Source organism: Indicator indicator, chromosome 12 (genome assembly GCF_027791375.1).
Source record: "Indicator indicator isolate 239-I01 chromosome 12, UM_Iind_1.1, whole genome shotgun sequence".
NCBI classification, from domain to species: domain Eukaryota; kingdom Metazoa; phylum Chordata; class Aves; order Piciformes; family Indicatoridae; genus Indicator; species Indicator indicator.
The window spans coordinates 9026675-9045592 of record NC_072021.1 but is presented as its reverse complement, the minus strand read 5'-3'; the positions used below and the strand labels follow the sequence as shown (position 1 = coordinate 9045592).

General features: G+C 50.2%; 1 protein-coding gene across 1 annotated transcript; it reads left to right on the top strand.

Annotated features, from left to right (window-relative positions):
* Positions 1-1215: 1215 nt before the first annotated feature.
* NCALD (neurocalcin delta) lies at positions 1216-10366 on the top strand. The gene is made up of 3 exons (XM_054385315.1): positions 1216-1593; positions 9869-9974; positions 10269-10366. The coding sequence occupies exons 1-3, from the start codon at positions 1216-1218 to the stop codon at positions 10364-10366; spliced, it is 582 nt and encodes a 193-aa protein (XP_054241290.1).
* Positions 10367-18918: the final 8552 nt, after the last annotated feature.

The following is an 18918-nucleotide window of genomic DNA, read 5'->3' as shown; positions in this document are numbered from 1 at the left end:
AGAGATTTGCCATTGGAATGGGCTGCCCAGGGAGGTGGTGGAGGCACCATCCCTGGAGATGTTCAAGAAAAGCTTGAATGAGGCACTTAGTGCCATGGTCTGGTTGATTGGCTAGGGCTGGGTGATAGGTTGGACTGGATGATCTTGGAGGTCTCTTCCAACCTGGCTGATTCTATGATTCTATGTATCTAGAAAGGCTTTGGAGTTCCTGGTTTCAGTGTCAACTGCAGATGCATCTTGTCCCATTCTGGAGTTAGACCAACTGAACACAGCCCTTTGTAGCAACCTGGTTTCCACTAGAGGTACAAAAAAGATGTCTCGGTCAGGTCACGTCTTTGATGCCACTGGGTAACTGGGGCAGAGGGTGTGCTGCCACACCAGCCTCTGCTTCACCTGCATCTGGGAAGGAAGAATAAACTGCACCAAAACAGATTAGGAGGCAATCTGCTGGAGAGCAGCCCTGTGGAGAAGGTCCTGGGAGTCCTGGTGGATAACGAGTTCTCCACGGGTCAGCAATGTGCCCTTGTGGCCAAGAGGGCCAATGGGATTCTGGGATGCATTGAGGAGTGTGTCCAACAGATCCACAGAGGTTCTCCTCCCCCTCTGCTCTAGTGAGACCTCACCTGGAATATTCCATCTGGTTCTGGGCTCCCCAGTTCAAGAGGGAGAGGGATCTACTAGAGAGAGTCTATTGGAGAGCTATGAGGATGATGAAGGGACTGAAGCCTGTGCCCTCTGAGAAGAGGCTGACAGCCCTGGGGCTTTTTAGTCTGCAGAAGAGAAGACTGAGAGAGGTTTAATAAATGTTTATAAATATCTGAGGGGTGGGGGTCAAGAGGGAGGGGACAGGCTCTTCTCAGCTGCACCCTGTGATAGGACAAGGGGCAATGGAGAGAAACTACAGCACAGGAGGTTCCACCTCAACATGAAGAAGAACTTCTTCACTGGAAGGGTCACAGAGCACTGGAACAGGCTGCCCAGAGAGGTTATACAGTCTCCTTTTCTGGAGACTTTCAAGCCCTGTCTGGATGCTTTCCTGTGTGAGCTGTGCTGGATTCTATGGTCCTGCTCTGTCAGGGGGATTGGACTCAATGCAGAGGTCCCTTCCAGCCCCTGACATCCTGTGATCCTGTGTGATCCTGTGTGATCCTGTGTGATCCTGTGAAGTCACAGGGGTTTTGCTTTCCTCTGCAGGTAACCTTTTGACGCAAAAAAATGGGAAAGCAAAACAGCAAACTACGCCCTGAAGTGATGCAAGACTTGCTAGAAAGCACAGACTTTACAGAGCACGAGATCCAGGAGTGGTACAAAGGCTTCTTGAGAGACTGTCCGAGTGGGCACCTATCTATGGAGGAGTTTAAAAAAATCTACGGGAACTTTTTCCCTTACGGGGACGCTTCCAAGTTCGCGGAGCACGTCTTCCGCACCTTCGACGCCAACGGCGACGGCACGATAGACTTCAGAGAGTTCATCATCGCCCTCAGCGTCACCTCCAGGGGCAAACTGGAGCAGAAGCTGAAGTGGGCCTTCAGCATGTACGACCTGGACGGGAACGGCTACATCAGTAAGTCCGAGATGCTGGAAATCGTGCAGGTATGTGCTGCCCAGGGGCACCCCTGGGCCGGGGGGTTGTGGAGTCTCCCTCTCTGATTCAAGACACCAAGATTCAAGACACCAATCCCTCTCTGATTGTGACACCAAGTTAGGAGCAGGTGTTGATCTATTGGAGGGTAGGAGGGCCCTGCAGAGGGACCTTGACAGGCTCAATGTGTGGGCAGAGGCCAGAGGGGTGAAATTTAACAAGGCTAAGTGCAGGGTTCTACACTTTGGCCATAACAACCCCATGCAGCACTACAGGCTGGGGACAGAGTGGCTGGAGAGCAGCCAGGCAGAGAGGGACCTGGGGGTGCTGGTTGATAGTAGACTGACCATGAGCCAGCAATGTGCCCAGGCAGCCAGGAGAGCCAATGGCATCCTGGCCTGCATCAGGAGTAGTGTGGCTAGCAGGACAAGGGAAATTATTCTTGCCCTGTACTCAGCACTGGTCAGGCCACACCTTGAGTACTGAGTCCAGTTCTGGGCTCCTCAGTTCAAGAGAGATGTTGAGGTACTGGAATGTGTCCAGAGAAGGGCAACAAAGCGAGGAGCCTGGAACACAGCCCTGTGAGGAGAGGCTGAGGGAGCTGGGGGTGTTTTGCCTGGAGAAGAGGAGGCTCAGAGGTGACCTCATTGCTGTCTACAACTTCCTGAAGGGAGGTTGTAGCCAGGTGGGGGTTGGTCTCTTCTCCCAGGCAACCAGCAGCAGAAGGAGGGGACACAGTCTCAAGTTGTGCCAGGGGAGGTATAGGCTGGATGTTAGGAGGAAGTTCTTCACAGAGAAAGTGATTGCCCATTGGAATGTGCTGCCCAGGGAGGTGGTGGAGTTGCTGTCCCTGGAGATGTTCAAGAGAAGACTGAATGAGGCACTTAGTGCCATGGTCTGGTTGATTGCTTAGGGCTGGGTGATAGGTCAGACTGGATGATCTTGGAGGTCTCTTCCAACCTGCTTGATTCTATGGTTCTATGATTCTATGATTTTTAAGACCTGCCTGGATGAGTTCCTGTGGAACCTGGTGTAGGTGATCCTGCTTTGGCAGGGGGGTTGGACTGGATGATCTCTTGAGGTCCCTTCCAGCCCCTAACATTCTGTGATTCCTCCTCTCGAGCAAATTAATGAAGCAGCTCTGCCACACAGCACTGAGTGGGGAGCTGGGGCAGCATTTGGGGGGTTGATGATCTTGGTCCTGTGTGTAACTGCTTGGATGTAAAACGTGACTTCATTTGGCCAAAGAAATCCTGTCACAGTTCAAACTGCAGGGTTTGATATCTGTTGCAAATTTTCCCCGGGCAATGTGCTGCACAGGAAGTTCTCCCTTGGGACTTCTGTTGGGCTAGAGCACAGCAAGCAACCTGCTGCTAAATGAGGCTCTGTCCTCTGGGAAACCACTGTCAATTAATTACAATTAATTGCAGTCAGACCAAGTAAGTACCTTAGGCAGTGTACTTTTCAGAAGGAAGGCTTCCCACACAGAATTGCCTGGCTGGAAAAGAGCTTAAGATCATCAAATCCAACCATAGAATCACAGAATTGTTAGGGTTTGAAGGGACCTCAAGGATCATCCAGTTCCAACCCCCCTGCCATGGACAGGGACACCCCACACCAGATCAGGTTGCTCAGAGCCACAGAATCAACCAGGTTGGAAGAGACCTTCAAGATCATCAAGTCCTCCCCAGGAAGAAATCAATCTCCTTTGAAACCATGCTGGTATGAAGAACCAGCTCATGCCTTTGCAAGGTGTCTGTCTGCTGAATTGCAGCGAGGTCTGCAGACCTCCTGTCACACCAGCTGCCTTCACATGAAGCTGCCAGTCCCAACAAGCCTTATCTGGGTAGACAATGATGCCACACACAGCTTCTTAGGATGCATTTTCTTGTGGTGTTAGTAGGAGTCCCAGCTCCCTTCAGCTTCTTCTGACATGTTTTCACCCTTGAGGCACATCACTCTTCTGAAGGCTTCGAACCCTTTTCGATATGCTGCTTGAAGCTTGAAGCTGTATAATGCAACACTGCTTGCAAACAGGGTGGGGTGGGGAGGGAAAGGCTGTTAGCAAGATCGTTTCTCTGCCTGGAAATGCTGAAGTGCTAGCTATGTGCTGTATCATTCAGACTTATATTTGTGCTGGAAACCAAGGGAAAGGAATGCACACAAATTACAGGCTGTGGTGGCAAACTGCCTGGCTGGAGCCAGCCTAATGCGTGTTGGCCTTGTCTCTCTACAGGGCTATTCTCCTGTCCTCTAAACAGCTGGTAGCTAGCACCAGCACTTACTCTGCTTCAACAAGACCAGATACAGAGCTCAGCTGTCAGTGCAGGGTTGTTGTGCTTCACTGACTCTGTTTTGTATTCCTGTGTCTGAGATAAAGATCAGGACTGCGTTCAGACACAGAGACCTCCCTGTCTCCGTGCCACCAGGAGCTGCATAGAATATTTGCATTAGAAGATACTCTGCTCCTTACAAATCTTTCTCTCCTCTGGGTAGGATAAACAGGCTGTCGATTCTTGGGTTTGTAGCTGTATTTCTCCTCATGAGAAAACAAAGAGAATCCCAGAAGAAGTAACAGAGCACAAAGCAAACACGAGGAGCCAAACCCAAGCAAGCACCTCTGCTCCTCAGGAGAAGAAGATGCCCCAGGGACCGCAGGACCACTTGCTCTTATCAAGTAGCCTGGGAAGCCCTCAGTGCTGAGCAGCAGCACAAACCCCTCCAACTAGAAGATTTGCAGACAGGGAGAACAATGCCACAGATGTGTGCCTGTCAAATTGAATGGAAATAGCAGTGCCCAGAATCTATGTAGTGAGCCAAGCAAGGTCCACCAAAACCAGCAGCTCTTTCCCATTGCCACAGAGCTGCCCAGATCAGCATCATGATTAGAGGCAGAAAAGTTCTGACCCCTCTTCACAGTCATGTTGGTACCAAACTGGAGCATTGTCCTCTACAACCATGGTGACAACCAAACAAAACTGCAGCTTAGGGGTCAGTGTAGGACCACACCTTGCCAGTTTGCACTTGGACTGCACACAGCCCTCAGCCTGGCTCTCCAGCCCTCCCACTACACTTGGAAAGTTTGGTTCTCTCCTCTTTTCAGATTGTACTTGAAACTCAAATGTGTTGTGCTGTCTGCTCTCATCTCACATTCTGAGGGACGGCACAAAAGTGGGTCATGGACAGAGCAGCCTAACAAGCCTGAGCCACAGCCATGCCTGCACCAGGGACCATCAGTGGTCCCTCAGCCCTTTCTGTGATGGAGCTTCCTGGCAGGCAGTGTGCTTGGAGCTCTCAGCCTGATTCCCAGTGATTTCCCTGTATTACCCTGGTCACCCCTAGCTCTCACTGCTGGGATAGGCTTCGTTACACAGGCTCTGCAAGTATGCTTGGTAGATTCATGAAACTGAAGCAGAAGAGCACATTTTCTTGGGTTTTTTGAGTTTCCAGATGCAGCGTGATTAGACTTTAAAAAAAAAAAAAAGGATTCTGCATCAAAAATCTTCCTAAAGGCCCTCAGCCATCACAATCTTTCAGACAGTGAAAAGCAAAACTCTCTCTCTCTCTCTCTCTGATGCCTGTCTCAAAGGAGCCCATTACAGGCCGCTTACCTGGCACACATTTGCATGCAGGTAGAGCAGAAGCTTGACATTTTCAGTGGGATTTTTGCATGAGACAACACACCAGGTTGAACACTAAATGAACACCACCAGCCTGGAAGTCTCCATTGCCCAGAAGAAGGCTGCCCCTGGGGCTGTGGCATCACTGTATCTTAAACAGCACAGGGACAAGAGGTGCTTTGCTTCTGTTTCAGTCTGCTGTTCTTTGTGTGGAAAGCCCTCTCTCAGCAGTGCTTTTCACTGTCATTCTGGTGGTTACCTGCATTCTCATTCTCTGCCCTAACCTAACATGCTGCAGGCAATGCAAGCCTTGCACTCTTGCTGAACGTTGCAAGAAGCTGCTTGTGGCAGCAGCTGCAGCAGCACTGGCCAAGCAGAGTTCCTGGTTAAGATGGCTCATGTCCCACAGAAGCCTCAGGTGCCAAGCAGATGAGTGTGCATGGTTCCTAATAGCTTTTTGGAGCCTGTTTTAGAATCGTGGCAATCAGAGAATGCATTGGGTTGGAAGGGACCCTCGGAGGCCATCATGCAGTGAGCAGGGACATTGTTAACTAGATCAGGTTGCTCAGGTTGCCCACCCCATCAAGTCTGACCTTGAATGCATCCAGGGATGGGGCCTCCACCACATTTCTGGGTAACTTGCATTGCAATTTCTCTGCAGAGCAATAGGGTGGAGGAAAAAAGATCTGCATTCCTTCAAGCTCCGTCTCCCATAGTGCTGTTAACCACACACAGCCTGTCACAGACTCACCATGCCTGCCCAGGAACTTCCCCAAGGCCAGTCTCCAAAAAGCTGTGCTGAGTGACACTCTTGAGCCATCCACATGGAGCTGGCTGCACACTTTGGAGGATCACATAACTTGAAGAACTTCAGTGGTGGTCTGAACAGTTGCAGTGCCTGATGAAAGAAGGTCCTTGGGGCACTACCTGACACCACACATCTGCAGAGTACTGTGGGAAGATGCTGCATAGCCTGCCCTTGTGACTGACTTCACCATAGATCATCTCAGATTCTCTTGCTCTAGAAATGCTTTTCATGCCTCCCATGTGTTTACCAACAATCTGAATATCCCAGACCACTCAGAAAACATCTGCAAAGCAGCTAGAAGATTCATCTTTGTTCCTCTTGCTGAAAGGGAACATATTTGGTGAGAATCTCTTGTAAGAGCTCAAATAAGAGATGAAAACCTCGTTCTAAGGGTACATTTTTAATCATATGGAGTCATAAGGCATCCTAGGAATACTGAGCTGAGAGTAACCCTTTCAGTCTACTACAAGCAGAGCACACAGCTTTCACCTTCTGGGCTGGCTCACTTGTAAGCCCAGAAGAGACAGAAGCTGATATGTCTCTGGGTTTAGCTGTCAAGATTTATTTCAATAGAGTAAAAAGGATTGACTGGAAATTTGTGCTGTCATTGCTGCCGTCAGCATAAGAAGCTCTTTGACACTTTGAGAAGTATAGCAGGCAACTGCAGCCCCCACCAGGGCTTCTGGCCCACATAGAGCAGTGGCAGCCAGCAACTGGCAGCAAAATGGGCCAGGAGGTGATGCACACAGGGCTCTGGAGGCACCATTTCTTGGTGGCCTTTAGGGGTACCAGGGAGCTGGAAGCTCTCCTGACAGAAGTCCTCCTGCAAAAGCTGCCCTGACTTAGAAGGCTGCTGATAGATAATGACCTCCAAACCTTCTGCTTCTGAATGCCACCAATGGCTTTCAGCCCAAGTGCTGTGAGGCCAAGGAGCTGCACTCCATGTGGACTTTCAGTCCCAGGCTGCAGCCCAGGGCTGGTGCAGCCCAGCTCCGTGTTAGTATCACATCAAAAAAGTTCCTTTCAGAGCCTGCTCTTTCAACCAAGCAATGAAGAGCTCTCTAGCTGCACTGTATTCATACAGGGCAAGGCTCAAGATTTTTAGTCAGCTTTAGCTGGCTTTTAGTTTGGGAAAACTTCCCCCTGAACTCCTGAATAAGGACATAAGAATCTGTCCAGAGTAACCATTTTCAGCAGGACAGGAACACTTGCTATGTTATTCCCAGCTGGCTTTCCTAGAATATCTTCATCTCTTATTCCCTTCACACGCCTCTGTGAAAAGGACCCTGCAGGATGAAGTCATCCTGAAGTGCTCTTTTTTTGTCCTAAAGATCTGCATATTCTTACTATGGTTACTTTTGTGGGGGTCAAACATGCCTGCACTCCCAGCCCAGGCCTGCCTCCCACACTCTCAGTGCAGATTCTCTGCTTTGCCATCTTCTCAGCCAGAGTGGGGGAGTGACCCCTCCACCTCTCTTCCTACACTAGACAAAAGACAGCTTAAGATACTTCCACACTGGCAGGTTTATAAGCATCATTTATAAGCATCACACTCTGGTGAGACCCCACCTGGAGCACTGAGTCCAGTTCTGGAGCCCCTGTTACAAGAAGGATCTGGAGGTGATGGAATGTGTCCAGAGAAGGGCCATGAGGATGATCAGAGGGCTGGAGGTCCTATCCTATGAGGACAGACTGAGAGAGTTGGGGCTGTTCAGTCTGGAGAGGAGAAGGCTCCAAGACCTTACTGTGGCCTTCCAGTATCTGAAGAAGAAATCTGGGGAGGGACTTTTTAAGATGTCAAGTAGTGATAGGACTGGGGGGAATGGAACAAAAATAGAAATGGGTAAATTCAGATTTGATGTTAGTAAGAAATTTTTCACCATGAGGGTGGTGAGACACTGGAACAGGTTGCCCAGGGAGGTGGTGGAAGCCTCATCCCTGGAGGTTTTTGCAGCCAGGCTGGATGTGGCTGTGAGCAACCTGCTCTAGTGTGAGGTGTCCCTGCCCATGGCAGGGAGGGGTTGGAACTGGATGATCCTTGAGGTCCCTTCCAACCCTAATAATTCTATGATTCTATGATCATCTCACGCTGGCTCCTGCAGGCCTTGCATGCCAACAAGGACAAGGGAGGTGGAAATCCTTACTGTCCACATCCCCTTTGGTTTTTTCTTCCCCTGTTGCCTCCTTCCCTCAGCTCCTTTGTTCCTGTGATCTTGCTGCTTGCATGTTTGTTCTTTCTTCTGTCCCCCTGGCTATCACATGATCACAATTGTGTGGGCAGGATCCCTGGCACCCTAATTCTCTTGGAAATCTTTGGGCACTTCCAGAGTGCAAATGATGGTGATTAAAATGGTGCTCACCACTTTTCCACTGAGGCAGCAGCTGTTCATGCTCTGTTCCCCACTATTGGGGTCCCAAGCTAACATTACATCCTTACCGTGGGGCTGGCGCCCTCCAGCAGACCAATAAGAGATGAAGAATTAATTAATCAGACTTTCTCAGAGTGTAACTCTTGAAGTTATTTAAAGGCCAGGAGATGTGAAAGGTGAGCTGCTGCCCAATCAAAGCAATCATATGATTCCATGTTTCCTATGATTCCAAGATGGCCAAGGAAGGAGGCATTCCCTAGTCTCAAGTGTAGAATATCTGTGAGTTTAGCAGCATCTTCCAGCTGGTCAGTCAGTGCTCTTAATGCTCCTGGAGCTGGGGACCCTTGCCCAGATGATAGGAGTGTGCCAGGCTTCATGAATGGGAAGAGGGGAGTCCCAGTGAGCCGTCCTGGACTTGCAACAAGGACCCACTCCCAGAGCAGGAGGCAACAGAGAACAAAGAGCTAAAGCAATCATATCTGCACTAAGTTATCAACTGCTGGGAGGAAACAAGGATTTGACAGGGATCTACATCTACAGACCCGGGGTGGAGAGCAAAGTGACTGCTCAGTGCAGCACTGGTCAGCCAGAGGCCAGCCAGCTGCCGTGGGAAGCAGCAGGAGCTGGTCAGAGTAGGGCAGCACTGGTAACTGCTGTCTCTGCACATGGCCAGGAGGCTCCTCTGAGGCCACCAACCTGCAGCCATCTGGCTGTTGCTGTTCTCACAGCTGTGTGACACTGTAAAGATGTCTAACCCAAACCCTCCCTTGTTTACTGGTACTGCATGCTCACCTGTGCAGGCAAGGTTTGCAGAACCAGTCAGAGACACCTACTCATCCTTGGTTTGGAAGGAGCATGGTCTCTCTGTTAGGGACAGCTAGCACCACGTGAGACTAAGGGAATAGATCTGGGAGGGACCAGAGCATCTGCTCTCTGTGGAACAAATTGTTGCACATCAGCCCTGAGGCAAAGGCAGCTCCTTGATGGTCAAGCCATGGCAAACACAGCAGGCAGTCACTGCCCACCCTCTGCGCAGGACACTGACCAAGGGAGAAGAGAAAGGAGATGAAGGGAAGCAAAGACGGGGTAGGGGGACAGGGGTGGTGAGGATGGAGCCCAGAGACACACCACAGGGCAGGATCCTGCTGGTCTTACTGTTCCCTTGGGCACCAGAAGCTTCCAGTGCCTAAAGTGCTGCACAAGTGGTAAATTCATCTTTTTCATAAGGATGTAAACTGAGTCCAAACCTAGGCTGCATCTGACCATGGCTAAATAAGGGAACACATAAGTCCTTCATAGATGAGTGTCCCATTGAAGAGGGCAGCTGCATGTACTGATGCCACCTGACTCCCTTCAGCATCCAGACATCAGGTCTCAGACGATGTTCCTGGGATGTTTTTTGCCTCTTTCTGTCACCAGGAGCTAATCATAACCCTGCATCCAGATACTGTGCTTCTTACCAGCTCTGTGCTCCTGTCATACCACACAGGCAATCTATAAGATGGTTTCTTCTGTAATGAAGATGCCAGAAGATGAGTCGACACCAGAGAAGAGGACAGAGAAGATCTTCCGCCAGATGGACACCAACCGTGATGGTAGGCACCCTGCAGGCACCGGGGCAGCTGCCTCTGCCCCTGTACCGGGTGGCTGGGATGTGGTGCCCACATGGGGTGACACCTCAAACCCACCACTCTTCCTTCAACCACCCAGGCAATGCCACCACCACCCACAGCCAGCGGGCATGCGGACGGGCAAGGCTTTACCTTGCGAGGCTGCTTTACCAGGAATTTTCTTTGGGCTCCCCCAGCTTCCTTCCACTGTGCTAGTGCAGAGGCTTGGCAGGTCTGCTGCAGCCCACCACACCTGCTAAGCAAAGGTTTCTTTTCTAGGCAAACTCTCTCTGGAAGAGTTCATCCGCGGCGCCAAGAGCGACCCCTCCATAGTGCGACTCCTGCAGTGTGACCCCAGCAGCGCCGGGCAGTTCTGAGCCCCTCCTTGGGATGAATTCTCTATCTGCTTTGTTGTTTTGTTTTCTTTTGTTTTATTTTGTTTTCCTTGCCAAACAACATTCATGGTAGTGTTGCCTCTGTATGGCCAATTATGCCTTCATTTGTGGCATCTTATAGCTTCTTTTGTTGTGGATTAATTCTAAGAATGCTGAATTGCTCTTACCAATTTGTCCAGAGCAGGGCAGGGCAGTACTGTTTTTAAACAGATGTTGTGATGTTAGCTTTGTTTTTAAAGGTTTCCTTCCGGGGGTTGTTTTGTTTTCTTTTAACACATCTGGTTTGGAAAGGACACGCTGAGAAGGAGTAAACCAACAACAAATCCCTGGGCAGCAAGACACTGACAGACTTCAGGTTGCTGCTGTAGCAGCTAAGTATTCACCTGCAGGACCTGAGAGTGCTGTAGAGGTTGAAGCAAAGGGGCTGTGATGAGCAGGGCAGGATTCCCCCAGGACTTGCTCTCCTGTCCTGAAGGCACCAGTTCAGGTCAAAGACAGGACTGGGGAAAAGTACAAAGTGCAAAACCTGTGTGGGGTGCATCGCTTGCACCCCTGCTCCTGTGCCTCCTTGTTTCAATGCTGTGAACCTTTTGCAGGTGGTGAAGGAGAAGGGATCAAAGAAAGGTGAATGGTTTTGGCTAGGCTCACCGGCTGCTCTCTCCTGGCTTTGCCTGAAAACTCAGCGGGCCGCCATCCTGACCCCCCAGCGCACGGCTGACAGCTCCTATTGCCATTTGGGGTCAGCAAAGGCAGACACAGATATGGAAAACCAGGTCTGGACAATGACTTAAGGGGGATCCACGTTGAATGTGGCATTTTCAGGTCAGTAACAAAGCAGATTCCACTGAGGAGAGTGGGCACTCACGTGAGGAACTCGTGGACACCTACCAGCAGCTGCCCCGAGGCACTTCTGCTGTCTGAATGCTCTGGCACAGTACGAAGGCTGGGGCTGGTTTGGGCTATCTCCACGTAGCTCATGGAGTTTCTGGGCCTGCTCTTAGCGGAAGGCTGTCATCTAAACTTGTTTTAAACCTACCCTTGTAGCATTTCTATTTCATCGATTTCAGTAACCTTTGACCAGTTCTGTACTGCCATCAGGAAATGGTACGCTTTATGGAATATTTATATATATATATATATATAAAAAAGAAATTAAAAAGAAGAAAAGATCAGCTCTTGAGAGAAATGTTGAATGTTTATCTTTTCGCCCCGAGGCAGGAGGTTGGAAATTTGCTGCTGCCAAACTGTATCCTTTGGTCGGTGCTGCTGCATGCAAAGCTCTCACACAGCCGTGGGGTTTCACAGGGACTTTACAAGTGCTGCTGCAGTGGAAAAGCTTTAGTGACAGGAGGCATTATGCTGACTAAATTGGCATTAATCTGTCATTAGCTGAAGTCTCCTCCCTGAGCCTGCTGGAGAGGTACCCGTGTGGGCAGAGCACAGCGCTGGGAACCGGTGAGCTTGTTAACCTCTGTCTGACAGGCCAAGTTGGGGTTTTGTCAAGTGACCTTGTAAGATGCTAATCCCCAGTAGCCTTAATTTAAAATAAACTACACAAAAGAAGTCTGCTTTGCAGGCAGTGATGAGCTAAGTACTAATTAGAAGTCATGAACATGTAGTTGAGTATGAATAATGTTTTTGTTGAACACTAGCTGAGAGAAAAAGTCCTGGGCAGATTTTTTCCATGCCATTTGCTTTGCCAGGTGTGAAGTGCAGAGCGTATGAAAATACAATAAAAACCAGCTGAAAGCAGCGTTGCTAACCAGAATTGTACTAGAATTATTCTGAGTGGCTAATTACACTCCATAAACGTCCTCAGGCACACACCTTTGTCTCCAGCGCTCAAGGAAAAGCAGCTGCTGGCATATTCCCACTCTGTTGATGGAAGTACCCAGCAGAGAGGTGTGTGGGGAAATGAGAAAGCAAAAGGGGCCCAGCCACAGACACAGCTTTCAATACCTGGCACTTTTAGTTGTTGGGAGCATCACTGGCAAACTCGGCACCAGTTCTGCTGGTGGATGGGAATGTTCCCTGTGGCTTCCTCCCTAATCCTCTCTCAATGTGCTGTGCACAAATCCAGCCCTTGGAAGGAGAGTTTGCGCTACCTTCTTCAGGGTCATCTTCTGCTTTACCTGGCGAGGTTCTGGCCCTCTCTGCCATATCCATCACCTCGGGTATTCAAAGCCATGTTCCCCCTGGAGTGCTTTGAAGGCTGTTTTTCAGCAGGATGAGCCTGCTCTGGCAGGGGGCCTGGACTCGATGATCTCTGGAGGTCCCTCCCAATCCCTAACATCCTGTGATCCTGTGAGCCTGGCCAGGCTGCTGAGGATTGCTGCAGGAAGGGTCACTGGATGTGCACTGATCAACAGCCCCTCTGTCAGACAGGAACAACCAGTCCCCCTGCCCCAGCTGCTCCTGGGGTACTGCATCACCACTGCTGCATGGGCAGGACCAGGTGATGCTGGAGGAACCCTGCTGAACTTCTAATCTGACAGCTCAGTGCAGGCACCCAAATCAGAGCAGCCCAGACCTACCTGCAGGAGGTCAACTTGTATACCTTCTGCAGTTTCATCTTCTCCTTAATGTGGAAGCAGTTGCATGTGACTGAAAGTTTTAAACCACTGACTTTTATTTAAGTGACTGAATTCCATCTCTTCTTGTCTGTAGAAGATATTTCTGGCCCAGAGCACAACCTCTCTGGTTTTGCTCTGTAGTTCTGGGGCTTTGGGATCAGGCTTGCTTCACACATTAACATTGCACAACAGAAGTTTGAAAACACAACCGGCAACATGGCCCCAGGCAGTTCCTGCCTCAGCTCATAAAATCTGAGAGTCAGGATCAGTCTGCAGCTGCAGAGGATGGAGCTGGAGATCTGACAAGTCTCTAAGCTTTTGCAGTTTGCTGAGGTTATTCTTTTACCTGCCTACCACTGTTCATAGGAATTCTTTTAAATTATTAACTATCCCTTTCTTTCTCTGCCTCTGAATGTACTTAAGAGACCCCTAGCTGAAGTTGTGATAGGAGCATCTGCAGACCTCAGGCCAGCAGTGGTGTGCTGCACCTCGGACTGGAATTTTCTACTTTGCTGACGTTGGCATTTGCTGCCTTAGTAAGCCTTCTGAAGACAAACTGACCTGTCCTGTATAGAACAGCACAAGGCAACCAGCAGTACTTCTGTCCAGGAAGGAGGGCAGGAAGCAGAAGGTATTTCACATCATCTCTCAGCTTTGCAGTGTACTCCAGCATCAGCTGCATGTGAAAGAGGAAAGCTTCACTTGCCTGTTGTGCAGCTGAGAACATCGTCCATGCAGACTGAACGCATGGCAAGTGCTGCTCCCATTTATCCAGCATTCCCAGTCACTTTGCCAGACAATGTGAGGCCAGAAGATGTGAGGTGTGTGGCCAGCAGCAGCCTGGTTCTGGTTTAGGGTGCTCTGGCAAGGGAAAAGAGAACACAACCCTTGTAAAACCAGAATGCCTGTGGCTTTGTGAGCACATAGGGTTCAAGAGGCACTGGAGAAAGGTCTGTGTCTCAACAGGATTTGGAGCCCTGTGAGTTGACAGTGGATATTGGTGAGGGTAGAAGATGCTGTGCTGTTGGTAGGAGTCTGCAGGATTTTTACATTCTTGGGGCATTTTTAGCTCTGTTGTGCTCTGTTACAAAGCACAAATCTCACAATTTCTAGGCACTGCTTCTTAAAACAGTAAGGCAGAAGCATCTGACTTCCATAGCTGGATGACTTCTATGTACAGAATTATTGCACACCAGCACAAGAAGTGGTCACACATGACCAAGTCCCCATGGTTTAGTAGCTGTCCCTGGACACTGAGCCCCAAAACCTTTCAGCCTGTGCTCTCTCCAGCCATGGTAAATGTGCAATAATGCAGCTTAGCTGAGCTTTCTTTCCCTGCAGACCAGGCTAAGTCGCCTCATCTTGTGTCTGCTGTGGGCCAGAAGCACACACAGGGGCAGGAGCCTCAGCTTAGCTGACTCATGGAAACTTGCTGACCTGTGGTAACTTGATGTTGAGCCCTAATCCATGGACTAAGCTGAGATGAGAGCATGGCCATGGCCGTGCCTCTCTCGGTACATGTGAACCAGGGGACACGGTGACAACGGGCAGGCCCCTGGGGACACGTGGTAGTGGGAAGGGAATCCCTTGTGTCAGAACGAACTCTTTGAGCTCAGCTGTTTCCCTTCTTTGAAAAGTCTCTCTTTTTTTTTTTTTTTTTTGTTAGCAACACTGCTGAAGATGCAACATGACAGCAGTGCAGCAGGATCAGGATAAAGGCAGTCTCCTTTGACAGTTTCCTTTTGATGCCTAAGTTCACCGGCACCGAGTGAAACATGCGGAGAGGAGGGCTGGGCAGGATCTCCTCAACACCCACTATACCAGCACCTACTTTTGTCTTTCTCATGGTGCTCCCTCAGCTTCCTGGTGAGGTGGTCCTTGGCCTCAAGAGTTAGGTGCAAGGCTGGTGGAGAAGAACATTTCTTCTGCCCTTTGCACAAGCATTTGGATGCATTCCTTGCTCTGTGTCTGACCAACTGGGATCTCGTGTAGTGGTGGGAGTTGGTTTCCTGAGAACTGTGGGCAGAGCTTGTGCCTAGAAATGCACAGAAACCTGGCAAACAGCTGCCAGACAGCACTGCTCTGAGCTGCATGCAGAGTTCCCAGCTGACTGTGCAGATAAGATACAAAGCAGTAGTGTGTCTGGGTCCTGGTGTGAGGTGCTCTGAGCTTGGGCCATACCAGACATGGCACCTTCTAGCTGAGCAGCTCTGCCTGCTACATGTTCAGTCAGAGGTGCTGACAAGAGACACCTTTAAATCCCTTCATGCAGCTGCAGGAGCAGAGTAACTCTGCTCTTATGGAGAAGCAACAGAGCTGCTTGTCATGCCCCAGTTAGGAGCTGAACAAACAGTTCTCAGGAGGGGCATAAGGCATTTCCTAAGTATAACCAAGGACAAAACATTGCCTGCAGGAGCTTTCTTCCCAGTTGTGGTGGACAAGAAGCTCTGTTTGACTCTTAAAAGCTCAGGTGAGGTTTTTCAGGCTGGGGAAGGTAAGAAGAGCTGTGCTTTAAGCACACAGACCCAAAAAGCAGCAGGGTTTGTAAACTGGCATGGAAAACAGTGACACCAGAGATCAGGACCATCCCTGAGGGGCTGCAGAAGCTGTTAGGTGCCTCTGAGGTTCAGAGCAGGAGAACAGCAGGTCAGATGCAAAGCCAATCTCCTTATCCCTTGCAGGAACCACTCCTGGCTACCACAGGTGTCTCAGCAGCTCCCTTCATTCTAGTCTGGCTTCTGCTGCTGTGGCTTCCAAATCCCTCTGTTCTGAGCAGCTGTTTTGAGGTGGGGATTTCCACAGGCTCAGACAGAAAGCTTTTCAGACACACTCTCCATTTCTTAACTAGTGACAGTGGGAAAGGCCAGGTGAGAGGGGCTTCTTGCAAGATACAGATTTGATTTCCTCACTGCTCCCACGGGTTGCCAGTGCCACTGTACTGTGTGTAGCTAGGATCAAGCTGTTCTGTGTAAAATGCTGACTAATGCACAACAGATGAGGCCCCAAACCCAGTCTGGGCTATAGTGAGATGGAAAGCTGTGAGAGGCATCCCTGCCCTTAGATGGGGGCCTGAATTCACAGGGTGAAAGCCCCTTAACAACAGTCAGCACAGAACAGCTTCTCTGTGCCAGCCTGCTCCCTGGGACCTCCTGGGTTGCTTTGCTCCTGCATCAAGCACTTGCTAAGGCTGGGGACTCTGAGTCCCACCACACAGAATTGCTCATCTGAGGTTATTCAGCCTGCTGGGTGCTCCTCAGACCTTGAGGCACACAACAGCCACCCTCTCCATATTGTTTACTTACTGTGCAGCTGAGATGTCTTGGATTTGCCCCTCTTGCGCTGACCTCGTACCAAAGATGTTCTCAGCTCCCCAGGGCAGGCGGTCATGGTGCTCAGCTTTCCAAGGCTTTGTGCCCACCTGCCCCTTTCCATCCCTACTCTGTGAGAATGGATGACAAACACCAGCCCTGACACCTGGAGAAGTCAGGCTTGATGCACAGAGGTGGAACAGTTTCTGATTTGGTTCCTAGTCTCTGCCCTCCCTGTGTGCACCTTGCCATCATTCAGCAGTGGCAGGATAAAACCTCTGCAGAGCAGGCTGAGCCCCATGGTTCTCTTCGTGGTGTTTGCTGATGCACTGCAGGCTGACCCTGACTGGGGCTCACTTTCCATTCCCACATTTTGTTACACAGCTGATTTCTTCCAGGCAGGAGCAGCATCTTCCTATGTGTCACCATTCAGTGCATGGTGCCCCAGTGCTGCCTGGAGCACCCAGATGCTGTGGACCAAGGACCATTTTGGTGCAGCCATGTCAGGCAGAAACTCTTCCTACCACCTGCCAAAAACACGTGTGGAGGGGGTTTTCTCCTCCCTGCTCTGGGGACAAAGGTTTCAGTAATATTCAGGGCTGGCCTCATGTTCCCCCACCAAACAGGTGATTAGCAAACCCACCTGAGAAAATCCTCTTAAATTCTAAGCTTCATTTGTGCTGTTAATTGGCTGCACTCAGGCGGAAGATTAATGGCTCCTATGCAGTTGTTTGCAGGGGAGAGCTCACAGATTCTTGCCACGACCACCTTTTTATTTCCTGCCACTGGCTCATTCCCATTTCCAGGGCAACCAAATAGCTTTCATTAGTATCTGGGAGAAAAATGAGAAACAAAACCAGAGTTTCAATCTGATAAGGACCTACAGAAGCTTACTGAAGACGCTGGTGCCCTGCTAGTCATGGGAACGCTCTACAGGATCACATTTCTTTGGTCATTTGTGTTTCATTTCCTTATTCACATTTTAGCTGTGATTTACATATTCTGGACTCTCTTAGATTCAGCCCTGTTGGTCATGCAGCTCATGTGCTAGCAGAAGCCCCAATGGGCCCAAGAGCAGAGCTGCCTGAGCAGTCAGCAGTGCCACAGGCTCGCCCTGCCTGCTGGAAATGAAGTGCTTCCTTACGTTAGGGATTAATTGTGTCTGCATAGCTGCTGTAAGGAGACAGGTTGAGCCTCATTTCAATATGCTGATCTCTTCCACTTGCTCACTTCAGTTCCATCTGAGCAGCCTTGCAGTTAGTATTTCTGCATTCAGATCTCTTTTGCTCTGGAACCTGAGGTGAGCAACGTTGGCCTCTTCTGGCAGAAACACTTCATGCCTGAGTGCAAGACGTGATGCACGCAGCAGGAAATAGTGACAGGTGTTTGTGTACTTTTGGGCAGGTAGTTTTGAGGCTGTAGAGACTAATAAATTGAGATAAACCACGGGCAAAGGCTGAACGGATCCAAATGTTCCCATTGAAGTCCATTCCACAGGGAGAGCTTCCTCAGCTCTGTTCCCTCAGCCCATTCCTCCATCGCAGCGCAGACACCAGATCTAACTTTGCACAGGCTACCAGGGGCAGCCTGACTGCAGCAGCATGGGGTTCAGCACCTCCTGTGTCCTGGCCAAACTCCATACCTCTCAAGATGAATGCTTTGTAAGCAAACTTGCATATCCCAGGGAAGGCTTTCACAACGTAGAAAGCAGAGGGGTGCCTGTGACAGGCTCTGCATGGCTTTCTGACGGCTGTTTGGAGCTGTGAGTGTCCTGCCTGTAGCAGTTGTGATGTGTTCATTCCCCTCTCCACCCGAGTTCTGGTGTAAGCTTCTCTGGTGACATTCTGAGACTGCAGCCAGTTCTCAGCCAGGCAAAGCACACAGAAAGGACATCTGGAGGTGAGCTGCCTTCAGGAGGACTGAGGGCAGCTGCCAGGACTTGGCTCTGTGCTGCTGCCTGCTTTGGGAGTAGGTACCCAGGGTGAGGCACTGAACCTTCCTGGTGAGATGCAAGCAGCTGAGGAGGCCACCAGAGGAGATGGAGAATGGGGTGGAAGGTTGTGTCTGTGTTTTGTTCCCCCCCAGCATGCACACTACTCCCCTGCTAGTGACCCCCAGGTAGGACCCTTCCTGAACTCCTAGTGCCAGAGCAAAGCCCCCGTGTGTGGATGAGGTGCTTGTAGAGGTGCTCAGACAAACCAGGCCCACCCTTAGGTCTCTCCTGGCTGGAGCTCCCCAGGCTCTCCTCTACACACAGGATATGCAGTGTGGGGCAGGCTCAGCAGCATTGGTTTGCATTTTGAAGGCTGTGCTAATTCCATGTGATATTGTTGTGTTTTCCTAGTGGCATCTCTGCTGTAAGATATAAAAGCTATTGAAAATGATTTTTCAGTTGTTTTTGTTATTGTTCAAGCTCTAAAGATAGCACCAAGGACTGCATGCTCCCTCAGCCAGCCTGCTCCAGGGCTGGCACAGCTGTACATGGGCACTGCTGTCTCACCAGGGGCACAGGCCCTGCTCTCTTGCTTTAGCAGGAGGCAGGTTTGAGCTGAATTCTTCCTGAAGAGTCTGGGGGTTTGTCTTTCCCTCTCTCAGACTCAAGTTTCCCCATTCCACACTGTGTCAGTCCCAGCCCAAGGAGGACACCTGGGAG